Genomic DNA, 20,320 nt, shown 5'->3' on the forward strand with positions numbered 1-20,320 from the left:
AGAAATGAATGGATGAAAGATTTGTAAAATTAAGACAAGAAATGGAGAAAGACATTGAAAAATTATCTGACAATATAAAATAAGAGTGGAAATTCTAGAGAGTAAATCTGAGGTCCAAGATAAAGAGTTGGAAAGAGAATTGGATGATTTAGATGTATAAGAATTGAGAAAGTTATCTGCTTAAGATATATAGTATGATTTTGGAAGTTCCGGATGAAAATATTAGAAGTCCGCTTACTCTCTTGTAATCCCTTCCCTTGCTTTCTATGAGGGGGGAGGAAATATATTTCTGCAGGCAATCTCTTGTGGCTGGCTCATGTTTTTTCTCCTCTCCCCCCCCCCCACCCAAAGCAGAGAGTACAAGAGTGAGCAGACACCCAATGGAGAATACACTGGGCTGTTTGTATAATGCGCTTCCAGCCCCCTTCTAGGCTGTGGGCCCTACTCAGTGGGTTTCAAATTTTTTTACTACCAGTTCTGTGGGTGTGGCTTGGTGGGTGTGGCATGGCTTGGTGGGCGTGGCTTGGGTGTAGCAGGGGAAGGATAGTGTCCATTCCCTCCCCACTCCAGGGGAAGGTTACTGCAAAATCCCCATTTCCTCCCAATCAGCTGAGACTTGGGAGGCAGAGAATAGATGGGGATGGGGCCAGTCAGAATTTTTACTACCGGTTCTCCGAACTACTCAAAATTTCCGCTACTGGTTCTCCAGAACTGGTCAGAACCTGCTGAAACCCACCTCTGGCCCTACTACATTTTTAAAAAAATATTCCCTACTGTCTGCAATCCCTTCCTCTTCAAATACCAACAATTCTTGTCTTGCTAATTATCCCAGTACTGGGCTGAACATTCCAACGGATAGAGTAGTTGGAGAAAGGGAAGCAGTCAGAGTCATGTGATTTCTCACTTAGTGACAGCTTCACTTAATGACAAAGCTGCTGGTCCCAATTGTGATAACTAAACAAGAAATATGTCCTACTTTAATGACCAATGATTTAGGATTTTACTCAGCTGTGGGATTTGTTACTATAGATCATAATAATTTAGAGAAGTCTTGCCTGTTGGACTCTGACTTTTGTCCCTTACAGATTCATTACCTCCCTAGGACAGTATTAAGAAAGTGGCAACAACAAAATAAGTGACTTTCAGCAGCAGGGATTGGGAAACTGGTCAAAGTTGAGGGAAAGCTGAATGCAGCAAAGTACAGGAATAAGCTCAATGAAAACTGACTGGGTTGAAGGTTCACTTTCCAACATGACGATCCTCAAGCACACAGCCCAGACAACACAGGAGTGGCTTAGGGACAACTCTGTGAATATCCTAGAGCAGAGTTCCTCAACCTTTGCAGGTTGGTGGCCTGGGTTGGAGGGGAGGGAAAGAAGGGATGGTTTTGTGGGAGGGGCAGATGCATGTGCACCCATTGCTTGTGAGGCTGAGAGCGCCCGCAACACTCACGTGAGGTCCCAAGCGCCGATGCTCACGAGTGGGGCTGCAAGCACCTGTGACGCTTGTGCAAGTGGGGCCACAAGTGCCGACACTCACAGAAGCTGGGCCGCGAGCCCCTGCAATGCTCACAACTGGGATTATGCATGCGCATGCACGCACACCAGCCGGCCACTCACGCAGCCTGGTTGCAAATAGGCCACAGACTGGTAGTGGGCCGTGGTCCACAGCTTGGGGACCAATTGTAGAGTGGCCCAGCCAGAGCCCTGACTTGAACCCTATTGAACATCTCTGGAGGGACCCAAAATTAGCTGTCCACTGACGGTCACCATCGAACCTGAGCTTGTGAGGATTTGAAAGGAAGAATGGCAGAAAATCCCCTCATCCAGGTATGCAAAGCTTATCGCGTCATACCCCAAAAGACTCGAGCTATAATTGCTTTGTTGAAGTGCTTCAACAAAGTTCTAAGTGAAGGGTCTGAATGCTTATTCCAATGTGATATTTCAGTTTTTTTCTTTTTAATAAATGTACAGATATTTCTAACATTATTTTCACTTTGTCATTTGTAAAATCAGGCTGCAGCAGAACAAAATTGACAGAAGTGAAAGGGGTCTGAATACTTTCTGAATGCACTGCATATGTATACATAAGTGCACAGCCACTTTGGTCTAGTCTGTTAAGGCACCAGGTGAGGAGGAGACGATTCTGAATTCTAGTCCCACTTTAGGCACAAAGCCAACTGATTGACCTTGGGCCAGTCACTCCCTCTCAGTCCTAGGAAGGATGCAATAGCAAACATCTTTCACAAAACTTTGTCCAATAAACTGCAGGGACTAATCCAAATAGCCGCTAGGAGTCCACATTGACTCGAAGGTACACACACAAACACTCACAACAGACATTAACTTACATGGTATTGTAATTTAAAATGTTTAATCTTTATGTCATCTCAGATGGAATGCATGTAGATGTTTTTTCTTTTAATCCTTACAAAAATCCTGACAAACCAGGCTAAACAAAATAGCTTTCCCACCTCCATAATAAAATGTGTTGTATCTATAATTTGACAAAAATCCTTTACCGGGACAAGCTGAACTCATAAATACTTAATTTCCCTGATGATAATTTCCCACATGATAGAGCAGGTCATATATTTTTTTTTAATTCCCATTAGAGATGCACAATTATTCAAGAGTTAAAGAAATTTTGAAAATGTAATTAAGGTACTGCACTTAACATTAAACAAAAGCACTTTATTTCCTTAATTAAGTTTAAATGCAGAAAGCTGCATACTTAGTTCAAAGAATAGACACAGAGCTTTACTAATCTTTTTTTGAAATGCCGCCGTTCTTTATTGCTGAAGTAACTTTGAGAATTAAGCACTAATGATACAGTTATACTTCTTGAAACCTAGTGGGACACTAAACCAAGTTCAAAGAATTGCTGAAATATTGTTGTTCTTCAGGTTTCATGTATTTGTTTATATTTGGAACCAAAGTATAACAGTTAACAGCTACTCAAAATAGCGATACAAATTTGGTTCAAAAAAATATAGACTGACACATAAACCCCAAAAAAGTATCAAGTTTAACATATTTAAAGTGCAGGAACTGAAATAAAAGGATTTATTTATTATTTTGTAGTTGAAGCTGTTTTGAAATACTCTTAATAAAATACACAGGTCTTTTTTTAAGATGAAGATTTAGAGGGCCATTTAGCATGAGGAAATCGGAGAAAGTTTTCCTCATAGGCTAGTTTATCTTTGGAGGATAAATTTCACCTTAATGAAAAAACCCCCACAGGTAACAGTTGCCAGAAATACAGTTCTGAAAAGCCAGCAATTCAATAAATGTAAAACATTAGTTTTCTGTTGGCTTGAACTGTTATTGGTCCTACTGAGCTAGAAGGGTGGGATTGTCCGCGGAGATAACCAGCAAATAAAAATCAACCAGTTTGAGAAGTTTGTTATGCAATCTGCTCATATAAAATGAAATACTTTGTTCATCTAGCCAATTATTTTTACAAACAGTAATCATAAACATCACAATGCACCTGAGGTGTTGGCACTGAATGTTAGGTACATGTAAAGTATGTAAACATCAGCTCTCATTTAATGGAATGTCTCAATTTTAGTTTTTGTTTAAAAAGGAGGAGGATCTGCATCTTAGTCTTGTTTCTTAGCCTTCCGGTATTCCAATATAGTAGCGATGACCCAAATATTAAGAGCCATCATGACTACAAAACGGATCAGAACTAGGAAAAGGAGGAAAGAATACTCGTTAGCAATTACATACCTTAAAATAAAACAAGCAAATCAAATTTAAACTTAGGAAATAGCTTCAATAGCTTTCAAACTAATAGCACAATACCTATGCTAGAAGAGAAACTCCTGAACCTTTCTCCTCATACAAAGCATCACACTGTTCCTCCCCCCACCCAATTCCTTCCAAACTCCAAATTTGTAGTTTCTTTAAAAGAAGTGTGTGTTTTAAGAAAGGCACAAGAGCAGTTGCAAATTGAAAACAAGCCCTTCAGTAAAGTGATATTCCCAGAAATAAGCTTCTGCACACCAAATCTCCTAATGGAGTGGGAATGTGAATTTGACTTAAGAGCAGGAAAAGAGCCACATCAAACCATTAGATATTTGAGCCCTGGGAAAGTAGAAAGTGTAAGAAAGAAATTCAAAACAACACTGCGATTGGGTTAGGTACAAGTGGAAGTAGAGAGAATTTCTGATAGGCTTTCAAGATTCTGTTACACCTTCACCATATTAAAAGTGCATTCCAGGATTCCTAGTGATTCCCATTTTACATAATGACATTGTGACAGATGCTTACCCCACCACTCTTTGACTAGATTATAAGAGGAATTCCCACGTCTTACATAGATTCTTGTGTCACTTATATAGAATACCTCACAATCACAGTATTTAAAAGTCAGCTCTCATAAAGCTATATCATCATCTCAGCACTTTCAGGTAAAGAAATCCTTTCTACCTTGATGAGGCATTTGCAAAATTACTTTTTTGTTGTTTTCAAATAGAAGGGATTAATAATAAATTTAAAGCCTGTCTTCCCAGAAAATATACAATATCTGTCTACATGTAAACATGCATAATTAAATCTGCACAGCGAAGGCAAATTTCCTGTTCTGATCATAGTTGCAAAGAGAACCCCTTCAGCACTCCTAACTCAAAGCACTCCTATTCATCCCTTCAGTGCTCCTATTCAAAGCTTTGGAGGATGAGATGCTTATGAAGGACATAGGCTGGTTTTGAATCCTTCCTTCATCCCCTGAAGGAACCTCCCAGATTTTACAGAACGCTGTGCAAATTCAGCAAAGTCCTCCATTGATTTTCCAGTGAATGAAGGGCAGCAGATGACTGAATGATGAAGGGGAAATTAGTTGTATTTCCCCATACCTCTCACTGCCTGTTTCAACTGCTCAAACATGACTAAGATTTGCAGTCAAAGATTCCTTGCTTCACACTTTCCTTTTGATTTAAAAAAAAAAAGTGGCTTGTGAATGGGAAAGTTTGGGTTATTCTATTTAGCCCTTTATTCTAACGAGAGCTCTTCCCTAGTTATTCTTCTCTTGTCTTCCATAGCCAGTAAGAACATATAGGTACTCCAAAGGACGCCAGGTCAGGAGACTGCAAGGACTACAAGTAGTCCACAGAGCGATAAGGACATAAAGCACATCATCACTTCATGAGACTGCATCATTTACTGATGGCAATCTTCACAGTCCCCACTGCTGTCCTTAAGAGAGGTTCACAGGTCATTAAGCAAGGCCTTCCACATAATTTTCTGCTGGCTTCCAGCAACCACAGTGCGAAAACCAGTTGCACGCACTAGACAGCTGGCAAGGGTGCATGAGGGATCAGCACAGTATGCTGCAAGCACATCAAGAGTTGGAGTGGCTGCTGCCAGGTGGGGGAGGGTGTGTGTCGGGGGGGGCAGGTGTGCCGTATTGTGAGTCTAGCAAGGGGTTGAGGTAACTATTGCTGGATGGAAGTGACTTTGCTTGTGGGAAGCTAGCAGGGAAGGTTGCAAATGGCAATCCTGTGACTCTGAGATCCTACAATGGTTGTAAGAGTGAGCCGGCTGTCAAGTGCCCAGATTGAGATCATGTGACTGTGGGGGTCCTGGGAGGGCTGAAACATCAAGGACAGTGGTAACTACCTCTCGTTGAGTGCCACTGTAATTTCAGTTGCTGAGGAAGTGGTTATTAACATAGAACTACCTGTACTGGTATTTTATTGTTATAGAGTATAATACAATCTGAAAGCCTTTTGTCCCGTAGAAAATCAAAGCAGGGGTATTTTGAGTCTTTTTCTTAGGTCCCACTTTTCCAAGAGCCGAGATACTGTTGGCTGCTAACAGTTCTTGCATCCTGTGCCACTGTTATCTCTACCTTCCTCTACACTTCCACTTTTTCTGTAGATATGTTTAAAACCCCTGCTAAAAGACTCCCCAATAATAATGTAACATTACCTGTAGAATCCTTTGTAGTCATTAATGTTGTAAATATTCTTGCTTTAATTGGGAGAAAGCGAGAGATTTTGAAAGTTAGCAGATTTTAAACAAATGAGTTTCATACTTTAGCTGACAATTCTCTTTCAATCCTGGCAAATAAGATATGCAGAACCGTTATCATGTCTGATGGAGAAATCTTGTCAAGCATCTGCCTGAAATGTTCCTTCCTACTTCCCCTTTGGTATGCACTCACATGTTCCTCCCATAAGATAATCTTTCAACCAAAAATACTATCTTTCAGGTATTTGTTTTCATTTTCTCATCAATTTTTGCAGGACTTAAAACCTTATTTCAACAAACTGCATTTAACAGTAGCTCATAAACGTTAACGTTGAAATTTTTCCAATAATTTTAAATTTCATTCTGTTTGGTCCAGTGATTAAGACATCAGGCTGCACACAGAATATCAGGAGTTCTCGTCCTAGCTGAGGCACAAAGCCAACTGGGTGGCATTGGATCAGCCACTTTCTCTCAGATTTAGAAGAGAGGGAATGGCAAACCACTTCTGAAAAAAGTGAGAATTGGACATGATTGAACCGAAGGGGGGAAAAAAACATATACTGAGAAATTCCACAAACATATTGATAGGATAGATATTGCTTACCTGCACAGGTGTATATGGCTAATCCCCAAGTTGTGGCACTCACTTGTTCAGAATCTCTAGTCTGCCAAAGACACTGGAGCTGAGCAAGTTTACTTGCTGCACTGACCACTGTGCTCAGGTTCTGCAGAAATGGAAGAATAGGAATGCAACCGTTAAAACAAAGATCACATTGAAAGATAGGAGGTGTCCCATCGCTCAATTCTTTTTGTAAGCAGAAACTGAATCACTGTTGCTGCCTATTCAAAAAAGATTTCATGTCCCAGGACCCAAAGGGCATATTCCGCTTCAGATCCAACAAGGCTGCTGGCAGCTAGTGAAGATGACATTTAATGCTTCGGTCTGCACCGATGCATCGTACAATTCCTTTGCAAGTTATGCAAAGCCATACTGAGATTTGTTGGATTTAAGACTATTGTACAATCCACCTACCATAGTTAATAAATCATGGTTCAACAAAGGTATTTTATTGTAGATCCTGTTTAATTGGGGGCTCTTCCACGGTGGCATACATAACACAAGTGACAAGACTATTAAAAAGACAGCTACTAAAATCAGTAACTTAAAAACAGAACCCCATAGCAACTGCAGCCCCTTTCTAGGAACCTGCAACTGATGGCCGAACCAGTAAATACTGTAGAAATGGGAAACAACTTATTCTCACCTAATACCTAGAGACACATTTTAGACCCAATTTAAAAAGGGCTGATAAGAAGTCAGGATATATGGAGTTGTGATGATATCCTAACTATGGGCTAGACCAGGGGTCTGCAACCTTAAACACTCAAAGAGCCATCTGGACCCGTTTCCCACAGAAAACACCGGGAGCCACAAAACCCTTCCCGTGCCTGACTATTTCTTGAGCGGCCACAAAACTAGCATATGTAGTTGAATTAAACGTTCTCTTTTCTTCTAAAACTTTTCTTTTCTTGGATTTATCCATAATTGGCCTACCGGGGGGTTGAAAAGCTCAATAAATTGTGTGCCAACGGATGTCGCACACTGGTGGTTGTGACGCATATTTTGAGTAATAGGGAACCGCAGCAGAGGGATGAAAGAGGCACATGAAGCTCCGGAGCCGCAGGTTGCTGACCCCTGGGCTAGATTATATTGGCCTAGGCCATCATTTAGTCAGCCAGTAATTTAGCCAAGACTGATGAGCTGATGCAGGCTAGTGTTTTACTGCCCCAGGGACAGAGAACTTGAGGCCCTAGTACTATACTGGGCCAATCACCATTAAAGCTACAACTGGCAAAAATTAGTGGCAACTACTTTAGATACATAAAATAAAATAATAAAATAAAAATAAAATAACTTGACATAGTTTTCTTTTTTTTAAAAAAATTGCCCTTACCATTTTTCATTACTTCATCCCCTTGGTTCATTCAGATAACCAACCCAGCCCCCAGAAGGATGTCTGCTCTAGGTTATTGTAAGGTATGGCCTTCATTAATAATCATACTGATCAGTAGTGTAGTAAAATAATATTTGGTCACTCCCAAGGTTAGGCGATCATTTTAAGTTAACATATTTATTTCTTCATAACAGTTAAAAGCTAGACAAACTTGAATTTTCTGATACAATTTCTATCCTAACTTATTCATCTTATGTTTCCAAATCTCCATGTTTTTGGACTATTTTTTTTTTTAAATTTGATTTATATGCCGCCCTTCTCCGAAGACTCAGGGCGGCTTACAATGCGTTAAGCAATAGCCTTCATTCTTTTGTATATTTATACAAAGTCAGCTTATTGCCCCCACAACTGGGTCCTCAATTTACCTACCTTAGAAAGGATGGAAGGCTGAGTCAACCTTGAGCCTTGGCGAGATTCGAACCCTGCAGTAATTGCAGGCAGCTGGTCTTAATAACCAGCTTAATAACAGGGTGCCTTAAACCCCTGTACTACCAAGGCTCTTTGACCTGGCTGGCTTTACAACAAGGCAAGCAGATACTGAGGTGTTTCAAGGCATTGCCCAGTGTACCCACAGAACTTTAAACTTTAATCAAACTTTAATGAAACACTCTAAACTTTAATGAAATACCAAAATTATTGAAGGAAACAATTAGACCCTTTCTTTATTTTGGCCTCTTGAGCTTGAAGTAGCAAGCTATTTTGTAAGCACGGCATACACTGGGCTGTGCCCAAACCAACCATATGATGTCACTTGTCCTCCTCTTTGCCTCCCTGCAGAGAGACCCATGATGGCCTAAAGAGCAACATCTTTCCAATCAACACAAAATGTAGAGCGACTCAATTTCAAGGGTTATGCCATATCATTAAGTGATGATGCATCTTAATTCAAGTGAAGGGAAGCAGAAGATAAAACAATGAGCTTCTGATTTTTCATTTCAATGAAGTTCCTGCCCCACACACTTCGGGGTGATTTCCCATTACAAATTGCAACATGTAGAATGGCTAATTACATAAGCACACTCTTTCAACTCCTTACCATACTCAAGTCCAATATCCATTCCTGCAGAGTTATAGCATACCATCCTGCCACAAATCTAACCTTTCAGGTTAAGATACATAATGCAGGTGAAGGTTAAAAGGATGCTTGGTGGATCTGTGGCATAATCTGATTTTAACCGATGCAGTCACTTTATTGTGCTCTTCTCCTTTCCTTATTTGCAATCCTTTTGATATACCACTGATTTCAATCATCTTTAACCTTCACATCCACATACATTAAATTATTCATCAGGAGAAGATGACTGAACTAATAAGCCTAAAATTATTAATTAACAATTTGCTTTTACTTGTGCATGTTCAGCCAAACTGCGTAGACATGCCCTCAGGATCCCCAAGAAAGCTCCTTGGAGGTTAGCAAATCCAAGTATGTATTACAAATGAGAATTGTGAAGCAGTTCAGAGAGAGATCAGAAAAGGGTTTCAGAGTATATAACTGTTTGCCACAGCTGCATCTTTGTGTTTGCCACAGCTGCCACAGCTGCATCTTTCCCCAGAATCCCAAGTGCAGTGGTTAGAATGTAGTATTGCAGATTGACTCTGTCCCACTGTCAGGAATTTGATCCTGACCAGCTCAAGTTTAATTCAACCTTCCATCCTTCCGAGGTTGGTAAAATGAGGACCCAGATTGTTGGGGGCAATATGCTAACTCTGTAAACCACTTGGAGGGAGCAGTCTATAAGTGCTATTGCTATGAAGCAGTATATAAGTGCTATTTCTATTATACAGGTGCATCCTGCTCCTGGGAAATGATGTAGCTGCTTTAAAGAGTTGCGGACAAATGCTATACTCATGTCCCTACTTGTTGTGAAAGATCTGAATCCAAAGCACTACAGCCCCATTGCACCCATTTTGCAGAGATGGATTTATACTGGTCATGGAATGAATAAACTTGACATTCTCAGCCTTCATTTCACACTCCAAGTCCAGATCCACAAATTTCTAACTTCCAGGCCACTTGGGATCCAATTGGGAAACAAACTATTGTACAATGGTTCTTGTGATACTTGGGAAATGTCTTTATGATCATTTTAAGGTAACATATTTAAGTTAACAATGTCTTTATGATCTCATCCATCCTAACTGCAAAATGAAAAAAAAAAAAAAGAGTTTCATTTCGGAATCCAATGAGTATAAATTTCCTATAAAAGCTTGACCCCAAGTAAGTTATGAAAAATATCACATATATATTCACCTATACAAGCTGAGCTTCCAAATACTTCTTTAGAAGTTTTGGACTCCAAAATCCACCAGTCCTAGCCTGAATGCCCAACAGTTAACAGAGATAATAGATTTTGTAGCCCAACAACATGGCAGAGCCACTTCTTCTATCCCTGAATTAAAAGCAGGCCCACTTCTGCTACACTTGAAAACTTCTCACAAAGTTTGTCTATTCCATTAAAGAAACTTCAATTGCCAATGAACGACATTAATCCCACTAGAAAATGTTTGGCTAAGATCTTGTACATGTGAACATCTAATAAGAAACATGGAAGAAGGCTTAATTCTAAAAATGGGATGGAAGAACAATGATATAAATGGAAAAGAACAAATCCATAAAGTGAAGGATACATGACTGTGTAAGGCAAAGCATGCTTCATTTTGCCATTGAAATGCAGAACAAGCAGGCAAAGAATGATATCTGAAAGAAAACAAAACAAAGTTCATTACTACATGATTGAGAAAAACAAAAGAATGGTGGAATAATAAATGAGGAACAAATCCTACCTTGCATAATCATGAGGGGATATTCTATATATGTTAGCTGAGGATAATGGTAGTAACTCATGTATCTCAGGCAAACAAGGAAACTGGAAAAGAAAGCATAACATCAATCAATGGGGCCAATTCAGACATACGGTAACTAGCCCAGCAGGGATGAAATGCTCCCGGTTCGGACCGGATCCCTTGATCCGGTAGCGATGGTGGTGGATGGTTTGGAGAACCGGTAGCAAAAATCCCTGCCCCCCCCATGCGCCCCCCTCCCCATGCCCAGCACGATCATCAGCTGGGATCATCAGAGGCTTTAAAAAGCATTTTGTTCTACAACCTCTTCAGCCGAAGAGGTTGTAGAAAAAATGCTTTTAAAAGTAAAAAAAACAAAAGTTGGCCACGCCCACCCAGTCACATTACCCACCCTCCCAAGCCATGCCCACAGAACCGGTAGTAACAAATTTTACATTTCACCACTGCAGCCCAGTCATCTGAGAACAAGCTTTATTATTCTTCCTCTTCCTCCATGGGCCTAACTTCACACCAAATAATTCCTCAATTTTTAAACAATTTATCACAATATTCAGAACAAACCAATTGAGTTTAAAGGCATCTCCAAACCAAGGCACAAAGGCAGAATTTGATCTTCCCAGGGCAGCCAAAGAAGTAATGTATTGTACTGTATTTATTTATTAAATCTATATGCCACCTTACCTCACTCTGAACAGTGACTGGGTTGCTTGCAATTAAAATCATAAATATTAAAAACATTTAAAACAAAGCAGGAGATAGAGAAGGAAGCAGGCCAAGAGCTGTCAAATAAAAGCCAGGGACACAGCGTTTATAGCGCCCGGAATCTTACCCTATACGCTCCTGAAATTGAATTAGAAGGCTAATTCTGCCAATTGTGATTTTTACCAACTGTGATATTACAACCACGTGATAAGTCTGTCATCTGCACCTCTATAACTGTCTGGTTTGGTTCTGCAACCCAACAAGACAGACACAGACTTCAGAGGATAATTAGAACTGCAGAAAAAACAATTACTACCAACCTGCCTTCCACTGAGGACCCTGTATACTGCACGAGTCAAAAAGAGGGCTGTGAAAATATTTACAGACCCCTCACATCCTGGAGATAAATTGTTACAACTCCTACCCTCAATACGACGCTATAGAGCACTGCACACCAGAACAACTAGACATAAGAACAGTTTTTTCCCAAACGCCGTCACTCTGCTAAACAAATAATTCCCTCAACACTGTCAAACTATTCACTAAGTCTGCATTACTATTAATCTTCTCGTCTATCACCCATCTCCTCCCACTTATGACTGTATGACTGTAACCTTGTTGCTGGTATCCTTATATTGACTGTTTCCTAATATGATTTCATTGCTTATTTGTTCCCTATGACTATCATTAAGTGTTGTACTTTATGATTCTTGATGAATGTATTTTGTCTTTGAGAGCGAATGCACCAAGACAAATTCCTTGTGTGTCCAATCACACTTGGCCAATAAAGAATCCTATCCTATCCTATCCTATCCTATCCTATCCTATCCTATCCTATCCTATCCTATCCTATCCTATCCTATCCTATTACAGGAAACAACAGGAGCCAAGAAAGGAGAGAAAGCTGGATTTCACATGTTTGGATCTAGTGCCATGTTTTGAACAAAGCTTTACTTTTTTATACAAAACACTTGAAGAGAAATTCAAACCTCTGCAGGGTTGTAGTTTATACTTGGGATTAGTTCACAAATAACAAGAAGGCCTGGTTTCCTGTTAAAAGCTGTAGTAAACTTTCTCCTGGACTGGGATTAGCAGTAAATTCAAATGCACATAAACATATATGCAGCTTTGGGATACAATAGTTTTTGATCTTGTGAGAACAGTCTCAGAGCCTTTCCCCACTTCCATGTAAGTACAGCCTGCTCTAGAAATACAGCTTTTAAAAGGGAATGCTTGTTTAAAATGTCAGCAAATGTTAAAAAATAAAGTATAAACTGGTTCTTTTTTGCAGCATTAGTCACTCAAGAGAGCAATCCTGCTCATTTTAATGCTAGTAAATACAGAATATATCTCTGTTCAAGAAGCTTTTCAAAGCCAAATACTGAAATCGTCATCTGGACCCCATTCTATGTTAATTCTACTAGAACTGTGATGGTGATCCTATGGCACGTGTGCCCAAAGTGGCACGCAAAGCCATGTCACCCGGCCTTGCCTGTTTATCTTCCGGGTTTCTGGTGCACATGGACGCACAATGATCAGCTGTCCTTTGTGTGCACGGCAGTGCCAAAAACCGGTGTGCGCATGCACGCCGGCCAGCTGATTGTCGGGTGTGCATGCGCTCCAGAATTTGGAAGTTCAGTTTTTCTGGAGTGTGATCCCTTCGCATGCGCAGCAGTGCCAAAAACTGGCCTGCGCATGTGCTAGCCAGCTCATCGTCATGTGTGCATGCATGCTAGAACTCAGAAGTTCGGCTTTTACGGAGCGTGGCCCCAATGAGCGTAAGTGCACGATGTTTCCGCCGAGTGCCAAAAATGTTCGCCCTCACTGTACTAGAAGCTCTTTCTCAAACTTCACTGTTCTGATACAATCTAGAATTCTGGATGTTCAATTCCCACAAAACATGCCAGAGGAGTAGAGTCCCAAGAAAAAGTTGTTCCATATAACTGAAAGGAAGAAAAGCTATTTTGTGCCAATCTTGATTTCAATACCACATAACAGAGGCATGCAGAACTTGGATCTGAAGCAGGAGAAAGGATTTCACATTTTGTGAAGCATCTGTGCCTTGCCTAAAGAAGCTGCACAATACCTAACATAGATTTGGGAAAATACTTGTTTGCATTCACCTTACAGAATTCATCATGCTTTCATGAAGTGCAGACTTCCTATGTGAGACCAGAAGTGGCTCTTTCTACAAGTGCCAATGAGAACACGAATGCTCACACTGGACCTAAACTTGGTCCGCTTTGCATCTCAATATGCGTATCTCAATCACATAACTTTCCTGCATTTACGGCCATATGCAGTCATGCAATCATATGACCACTTTTTATGTTTTGGCTGAAAACCAGTGTTTACTTCTCGTTTTTGACAAAAATGCCCACAACAAATGATAAGTTTGCTTAACAATTGCTGCAATAAAAAGGTCATAAAATCAGATCGCTCACGTGATGAGCCCCTTTACAGTCATCACAACTTACGACCATAATGGGCAGGCTTCATTATGGTCGTATGTTGAGGATTACCTGTATGTAAGTTTTTCTACTGCAGATATCAACGCCGCCAAAGTCATGGAAGCCAAGAGTAGAGATGTCATAGAGCACTAAGGACATGGCAAAGGTGTCATCTGCTCACAAAAAGTAGTACCTCAGCTTTTTCCAACCCAGTATCCTCAGGATGTACAGAATTTTCAACCAGCAAGGCCAATAATAAAGCTGGCTGAGAATTATGGGAGAAGTATCTGGCAGGCACAGGCGAGGGAAACTAAGCTAATTTGCCAACCATTTGGAGATTAAAAAAGGAGCACACTGGCTGAGTCGGCAAAGTGTGCAAGGACGAGATCAGAAAAATGACTTGAGACTTTTCTTGTTCAAATCAGAATGTAAGGAGCCAAACCTCTCCCCCAAACTAAATGGCATACAAAAAAGTTAAAAGCTTCTCTGACTTCCTGTGGCACAGCGGTAAGCTCGAATTGGCTTCCTTTTCTTTTGGAGAGGCTTAAATGCCAGTCCGCCAGAGTCACTGACTCACAAGCTTGTAACGATATTATTATAAAACTGCAAAGAACAAAGAAGACAGAATAAAAATCATTTAATGAAAGGAACACATTTGGCCACATTTGTCTGCCTCAAGAATGCACTTTGTTTTTTTTTTTATAGATAGGTATTGATAAAGAGTAACAAGACACTTAGGAATTGCAGAACTGTCACTATCAGCACAATAAAATGTCATTCTTCACTTCCATGGGGGAAGCTTCAGCACAACTATCCATGAAGTGCAACAGCCGAGTAAGAGATTACGATATACAGCTTTAGATTCCCCATGCTTTATTATTCTTACTGTGGGTTTCAGAGCACGCAGCTTAGAGAATAGCGGAGTTGGAAGGGACCTTGGAGATCTTCTAGTCCAACCCTCTGCTCAAGCAGGAGACCCTATACCCGTGATGGTGAAACTATGGCACGCATGCCACCCTCTCTGTGGACACACATGCCATTACCAGCTGCTCTTCTGGTTTCCAGCGCTGGCACCGGAGTGCTGGAAAACAGTCTGAAAAACGGCCCAAAAAGAGGCCATTTTCCGGGCCTTTTCTAGGCTGTTTTCTGGGTCATTTTTCGGGCTGTTTTCAGGGCGTTTTCCAGGCTTTCAGGCAGTTTTTCGGGCTGTTTTCAGGCCGTTTTTGAGCCATTTTCAAGCCATTTTTGGGCCATTTTTTTGGATCAAAAACAGCCTGAAAAATGGCCTGAAAATGGCCAAAAACAGCCTGAAAACAGCCCGAAAAACAGCCAAAAAACACATGCGCATGCCAGCCGACTGGTCTTTGGGTTTCCGGTGCTCTGGCGCATGAACATGTACACACATGCATGCACGTTCCAGTTTGGGCACTTGGTGCCGAAAAGGTTCACCATCACGGCCCTATACCATTCCAGACAAATGGTTGTTATGGTAAACAGTCTGAAAAACAACCTAACTCAGCCCAAATAAAGGGAGAAAGAAGTTGACACAGCTAAAGAACACGGAATTAGAAAAAGTTGCAAAAGTCCACTTCTACAGAAAAGTAAAACGTTTCCTAAGAACTTCAATGTGGGGACTCCCAGTGGTTTGGCCTGGAACCTCAAGTATCTTAGATAGAAAAATTTTACTTGGCATAGTAAGGGAAATGCAGCCATGAGATGCTCCATGGCACTAATGTTATCTTTTATTATATTTACAGGTAATCCTCAACTAACAATAGTTCACTTAGTGACCATTCAAAGTTACAACAGCACTGAAAACGTGACTTATGACCATTTTTCTCACTTATGACCATGGCAGTATCTCCACCGTCATCTGATCAAAATTCGGATGCTTGGCAACCGATTCATATTTAAGACAGTTGCAGTGTCCCAGGGTCATGCAATCACTTTTTGTGTCCTTCTTACAAGCAAAGTCAAAGGGGAATCGAGATTCACTTAACACCAGCAGTGATTCATTTAACAACTGTGGTAAGAAAGGCCATAAAATGGGACAAAATGCGCTTAACGAATGTTTCACTTAGCCATAGAAACCTTGGGCTCAACTGCAGTCACAAATTGAGGACTGCCAATATTGTATGAACTGGGAAGGGGTTTTGGGACTGAATTTGTAGCCCCGTTTTAGGCTCTCTATATGTGCTTCCTTTCAGGGAGGCAACTGAGGGTTGAACAGTGGCTGCTGCAACTTTTCTTTTCCTTGGCTTTCAAATCCAACCAAAAAGGATTGTTTTGCCAGATTCTCCTCCTCCTTAGAGGCCTCCTACAACCCTCTTGTTAAACCACGAAGCCAAACTGGAGAAAAGCCCAGAGAAAAGGGCAGGGCAGCTGTTGGCTTGAAGTGGCGCCCAGAATAAAAAAAAAAAAAGCCCAATTCCTGTGCGGAGACGAAAAAAAGAAGCAAAGCGGCCAAAGCCGGAAAGGTGTGTGTGTGTATGTGTGTGTGTGTCTGTCTGTGTGTGTATATATCTGTGTGTGTGTGTCTGTCTGTCTGTCTGTGTTTGTGTGTGTTCTGTCTCCGTGTGTGTCTGTCTGTCTGTGTATATATGTGTGTATATGTGTGTGTGTGTGTATATGTGTGTGTGTGTGTGTGTGTGTATGTGTGTGTCTGTCTGTGTATATATGTGTGTATGTGTGTGTGTGTCTGTCTGTGTGTGTATATATCTGTGTGTGTGTGTCTGTCTGTCTGTGTATATATGTGTGTATATGTGTGTGTGTGTGTGTGTGTCTCTGTGTGTGTGTCTGTCTGTGTGTGTATATGTGTGTGTGTGTGTGTGTGTGTGTGAGAGAGAGAGAGAGAGAGAGAGAGAGAGAGGCCAGATGAGGCTCCAGAGGGTGTCCCAGAAGACGCTTCGTGTCCCAGGACTTCCTTTTCGGAAAAAAAAAACCCCACGGCCATTAGTCGCCAACCTCTTTTTCCCTTGAGGTTACGTTATGTATCCGCAGCCGAACTCGGGCTGGGCGTTCCCTTTTGCCCGCGGCGGGGCAGGTTCAGAAGAGCCCCCTTGGCATCGCCGCCCAGCAACAAACAGCCGCAGCCTCCAAACGGGGAAGGAGGTCGCGGGGAGGGAGAGGAGCCGACCCGCGATCCCTTCCGCAGGTCTCAACTCCTCCGTGGACACCGGGAAAAGAAGCCTCCCCTTCCTTCCCAAAGACCGGGCAGGCGGGAGAAGAAGAGCGCGGAGGTTGCCGCTGTTGCTGTTGCCGCCGCCGCAGGGCAACTTGGCGGAAAAGTCTTTCCTTACCCGCCGAGCTCCAGTAATAAACTTTCCAGGCTGACTCCTCGGGCGGACCTGGCGGCCACCAAGGCGGCTCCCTGGGGCAATTTGAGCACCAGGCAGGCCGCGATGGTGCTCCAGTTCGCCGCCTCCAGCAAGAGCGAGCCCGGATCCATCGCGCCCCGCTTCTTCCAAGCAAGGCGGCGCCCGGCCTCAGCTTCAGCCCACCGTGAAGACGCGGCCCCGCCCACCGGAGTCGAACGGACGAGGGCGGGGAGAGGGTGAAAATGGTGGGAGGGGAGGGGAGGGGGGGAAAAAAAGGAGTCTTGGTTGTCATGGTTACGGCGGAGTTCAGAACGGAGGATCTTACTCCCAGCCTAGAGAGAGAGATTTGCCTGCCTCGACCAATTAAAACTCTGATTTGGGGAAATTAACAGTAACAGAGTTGGAAGGGACCTTGGAGGTCATCTAGTCCAACCCCCTGCTCACGCAGGAGACCTGTACTAGGGATTCAAACCAGTAACAGTAACAGCTTGGAGGTCATCTAGTCCAACCCCCTGCTCACGCAGGAGACCTGTACTAGGGATTCAAACCAGTAACAGTAACAGAGTTGGAAGGGACCTTGGAGGTCATCTAGTCCAACCCCCCAGCTCACGCAGGAGAACTTTTAGTAGGGAGTCATACCGCCGAACTGCCGACCTTTCTGATCGACAAGCTCAGTGTCTTAGCCATAATAAAATAAAAGAAATTATTCTTCTCTTCCTTCGTCTCATCCCCTTCTTATTCTTATTTGCTCAAGGCAGAGGCAGCTGTACTTTGCACATGCCCAGAGGCATCTTTTTTTAAAAAAAAAACCCTTCACACCAGGTGCCAGCCAGGACATGTTCTGATCTGAGTTCCAACTCCAAATTGCGCTTTCTTTAATTGGAGAGGATGGAGATCTATTTTTTTTTAAAAAAATAAAATCATTCCAATTCCCTGGCATCATTAAGCGTAGCTTAAATCTAGCTGCAGCCCTTAGCATTTTTCTTAAGAGAGCAGCTTTGATTCCTGAAACCACCATCCGCAGCAAGGAAGCCTTTTTTACTGTTTCCGGTGTGCTTATCGAGCACGCTCAGAAATTACCTGCCATCCTGTGTCTTGCAGTATAACTTAGAATAGAATGAGCAGGAAGGGACCTTGGAGGTCTTCTAGTCCAACCCCCTACTCAAGCAGGAGACCGTGTACCATTTCAGACAAGTGGCTGTCCAGTCTTTTCTTAAGTGTTGAATCCCACAACTTCTGGAGACAAGCTGTTCCATTGGTTAATTGTTCTCACTGTTAGGAAGTTTCTCCTCAATTCCAGGTTGCTTCTCTCCTTGATTAGATTCCATCCATTGTTGCTTGTCCTGCCCTCTGATGCTTTGGAAAATAAGATGACCCCCTCCTCTTTGTGGCAGCCTCTCAAATACTGGACTACTGCTATCATGTCCCCTTTAATTTAATTTAATTTAATTTAATTTATCACATTTCTATGCCGCCCAACTCCCAAGGGATTCTGGGCAGCTTACAGCAAAAACAATGTGAACAATGGACATAGAAAAATTATTTAAAAACATTATAAAAACATTTTAAAAACATTAAAAGCCCATGTACACCATTCATGGCCAGATCTCGCAAGCAACAGCGAGATCAACGGCCCCAGGCCTGCCGGAAAAGCCAGGTCTTCACCGCTTTCCGAAAGGCCAATAGGGTGGGGGATAGTCCGGATCTCAGGAGGTAACTGGTTCCAGAGAGCTGGGGCAGCCACAGAGAAGGCCTTCCCCCGCGGGCCTGCCAGCCGGCATTGTTTAGCTGACAGGACCCAGAGAAAACCAACTCTGTGGGATCTTACTGGTCGCTGGGAGCTATGTGGTAGAAGGCGGTCTCAAAGATAGCCTGGCCCTGAGCCATGTAGGGCTTTAAATGTAATAACCAACACCTTGTATTGTGCCCGGAGACCAATAGGGAGCCAGTGCAGCCAGTGATTTTGATTCTATGTTTCTGTTTATACAACCAAGGACTGCATTAGCTTTTTTGCAGGGGTGGGGGGTGAAATGTTACTGGTTTGGGCCGGTTCGCCTGAACCGGTAGTAAAAAAATGCTTTAAAAAGTAAAAAAAAAAAAGTTCCGACGATCGTGCGTTGCTCAGCTGATCTTCAGAACTTTTTTTTTTTTTTACTTTTTAAGCATTTTTTTACTACTGGTTCTCTGGAACTGGTAGTTAAAAATGCTTTAAAAAGTAAAAAAAAGAGCAGGAAATCAAAAGTGTGTCTGGTGTGGATTGCGCATGCTCATGCAGCGTGCATCTGGTGTGGACTGTGCATGCATGCGCGCAGCACACATCTGGCATGCACTGCGCATGTGCGGGCAGCAAACCGGTGCCCATCAGCGAAGGATTTCACCACTGCTTTTTTGGCTCCTGCTGCACATTGCTGACTGACGTTTAAGTGATTGTCCACTAGGACTCCAAGGTCCCTCTCACAGTTACTGTTTTTGAGCCAGGTTTTGCCTAATCTGTACTTGTACCTTTGGTTTTTTCCTGCCCAGGTGTAAAACCTTGCTTTTCTCCATATTAAATTTCATTTTGTTGGATAGGGCCCATTGTTCAAGCCTGTCAAGATCTTTTTGGATCCTGAGTGTGTCTTCTGGGGTGTTGGCTATTTCTGCCAGCTTATTGTCATTGGCACTTTTGATGAGTTCCCCTTCTATTCCCTCATCTAAGTCATCTACGAAGATATTAAAGAGTACCCAGTCTAAGACGGAAACTTGTGGTATCCCACTGCTTACTTCAGTGGTGAAATCCAATTTTTTTTACTACTGGTTCTGTGGGCATGGCTTGGTGGACATGGTGTGGCTTGGTGGGCGTGGCTTGGTGGGCATGGCAGGGGAAGGATACTGCAAAATCTCCATTCCCACCCCACTCCAGGGGGAGGATATTGGAAAATCTCCATTCCCACCCCATTCTGGGGACAGCCAGAGGTGGTATTTGCCGGTTCCCTGAACTACTCAAAATTTCCGCTACCGGTTTTCTGAACTGCTCAAAATTTCCACTACCGGTTCTCCAGAACCTGTCAGAACCT

The 20,320-nt window shown here is 42.3% G+C and overlaps 1 protein-coding gene across 1 annotated transcript; it reads right to left on the reverse strand.

Moving 5' to 3' along the window:
* Positions 1 to 2,768: 2,768 nt before the first annotated feature.
* SLC66A3 (solute carrier family 66 member 3) lies at positions 2,769 to 17,556 on the reverse strand. The gene is made up of 7 exons (XM_034432098.3): positions 17,247 to 17,556; positions 10,778 to 10,860; positions 10,622 to 10,691; positions 9,030 to 9,087; positions 6,583 to 6,703; positions 5,937 to 5,978; positions 2,769 to 3,693 (listed from the first exon to the last, which is right to left on the reverse strand). The coding sequence occupies exons 1-7, from the start codon at positions 17,393 to 17,395 to the stop codon at positions 3,605 to 3,607; spliced, it is 612 nt and encodes a 203-aa protein (XP_034287989.1). The 5' UTR covers positions 17,396 to 17,556; the 3' UTR covers positions 2,769 to 3,604.
* Positions 17,557 to 20,320: the final 2,764 nt, after the last annotated feature.

This window comes from Pantherophis guttatus, chromosome 1, assembly GCF_059756535.1.
Source record: "Pantherophis guttatus breed Tessera chromosome 1, ASM5975653v1, whole genome shotgun sequence".
NCBI lineage: Eukaryota > Metazoa > Chordata > Lepidosauria > Squamata > Colubridae > Pantherophis > Pantherophis guttatus.

What these genes read in the sequence shown, in the direction of transcription:
- SLC66A3 (XM_034432098.3), bottom strand. Translation starts at nt 17,395, where the DNA reads ATGGATCCGGGCTCGCTCTTGCTGGAGGCGGCGAACTGGAGCACCATC. An exon ending in TTATTACTGGAGCTCGGCGG is followed by an intron (nt 10,861 to 17,246) that starts GTAAGGAAAGAC and finishes TTTCTTTTCCAG; the next exon opens with TTTCCTTGTTTGCCTGAGAT. An exon ending in GACTACAAAGGATTCTACAG is followed by an intron (nt 3,694 to 5,936) that starts GTAATGTTACAT and finishes TCCTTTTCCTAG; the next exon opens with TTCTGATCCGTTTTGTAGTC.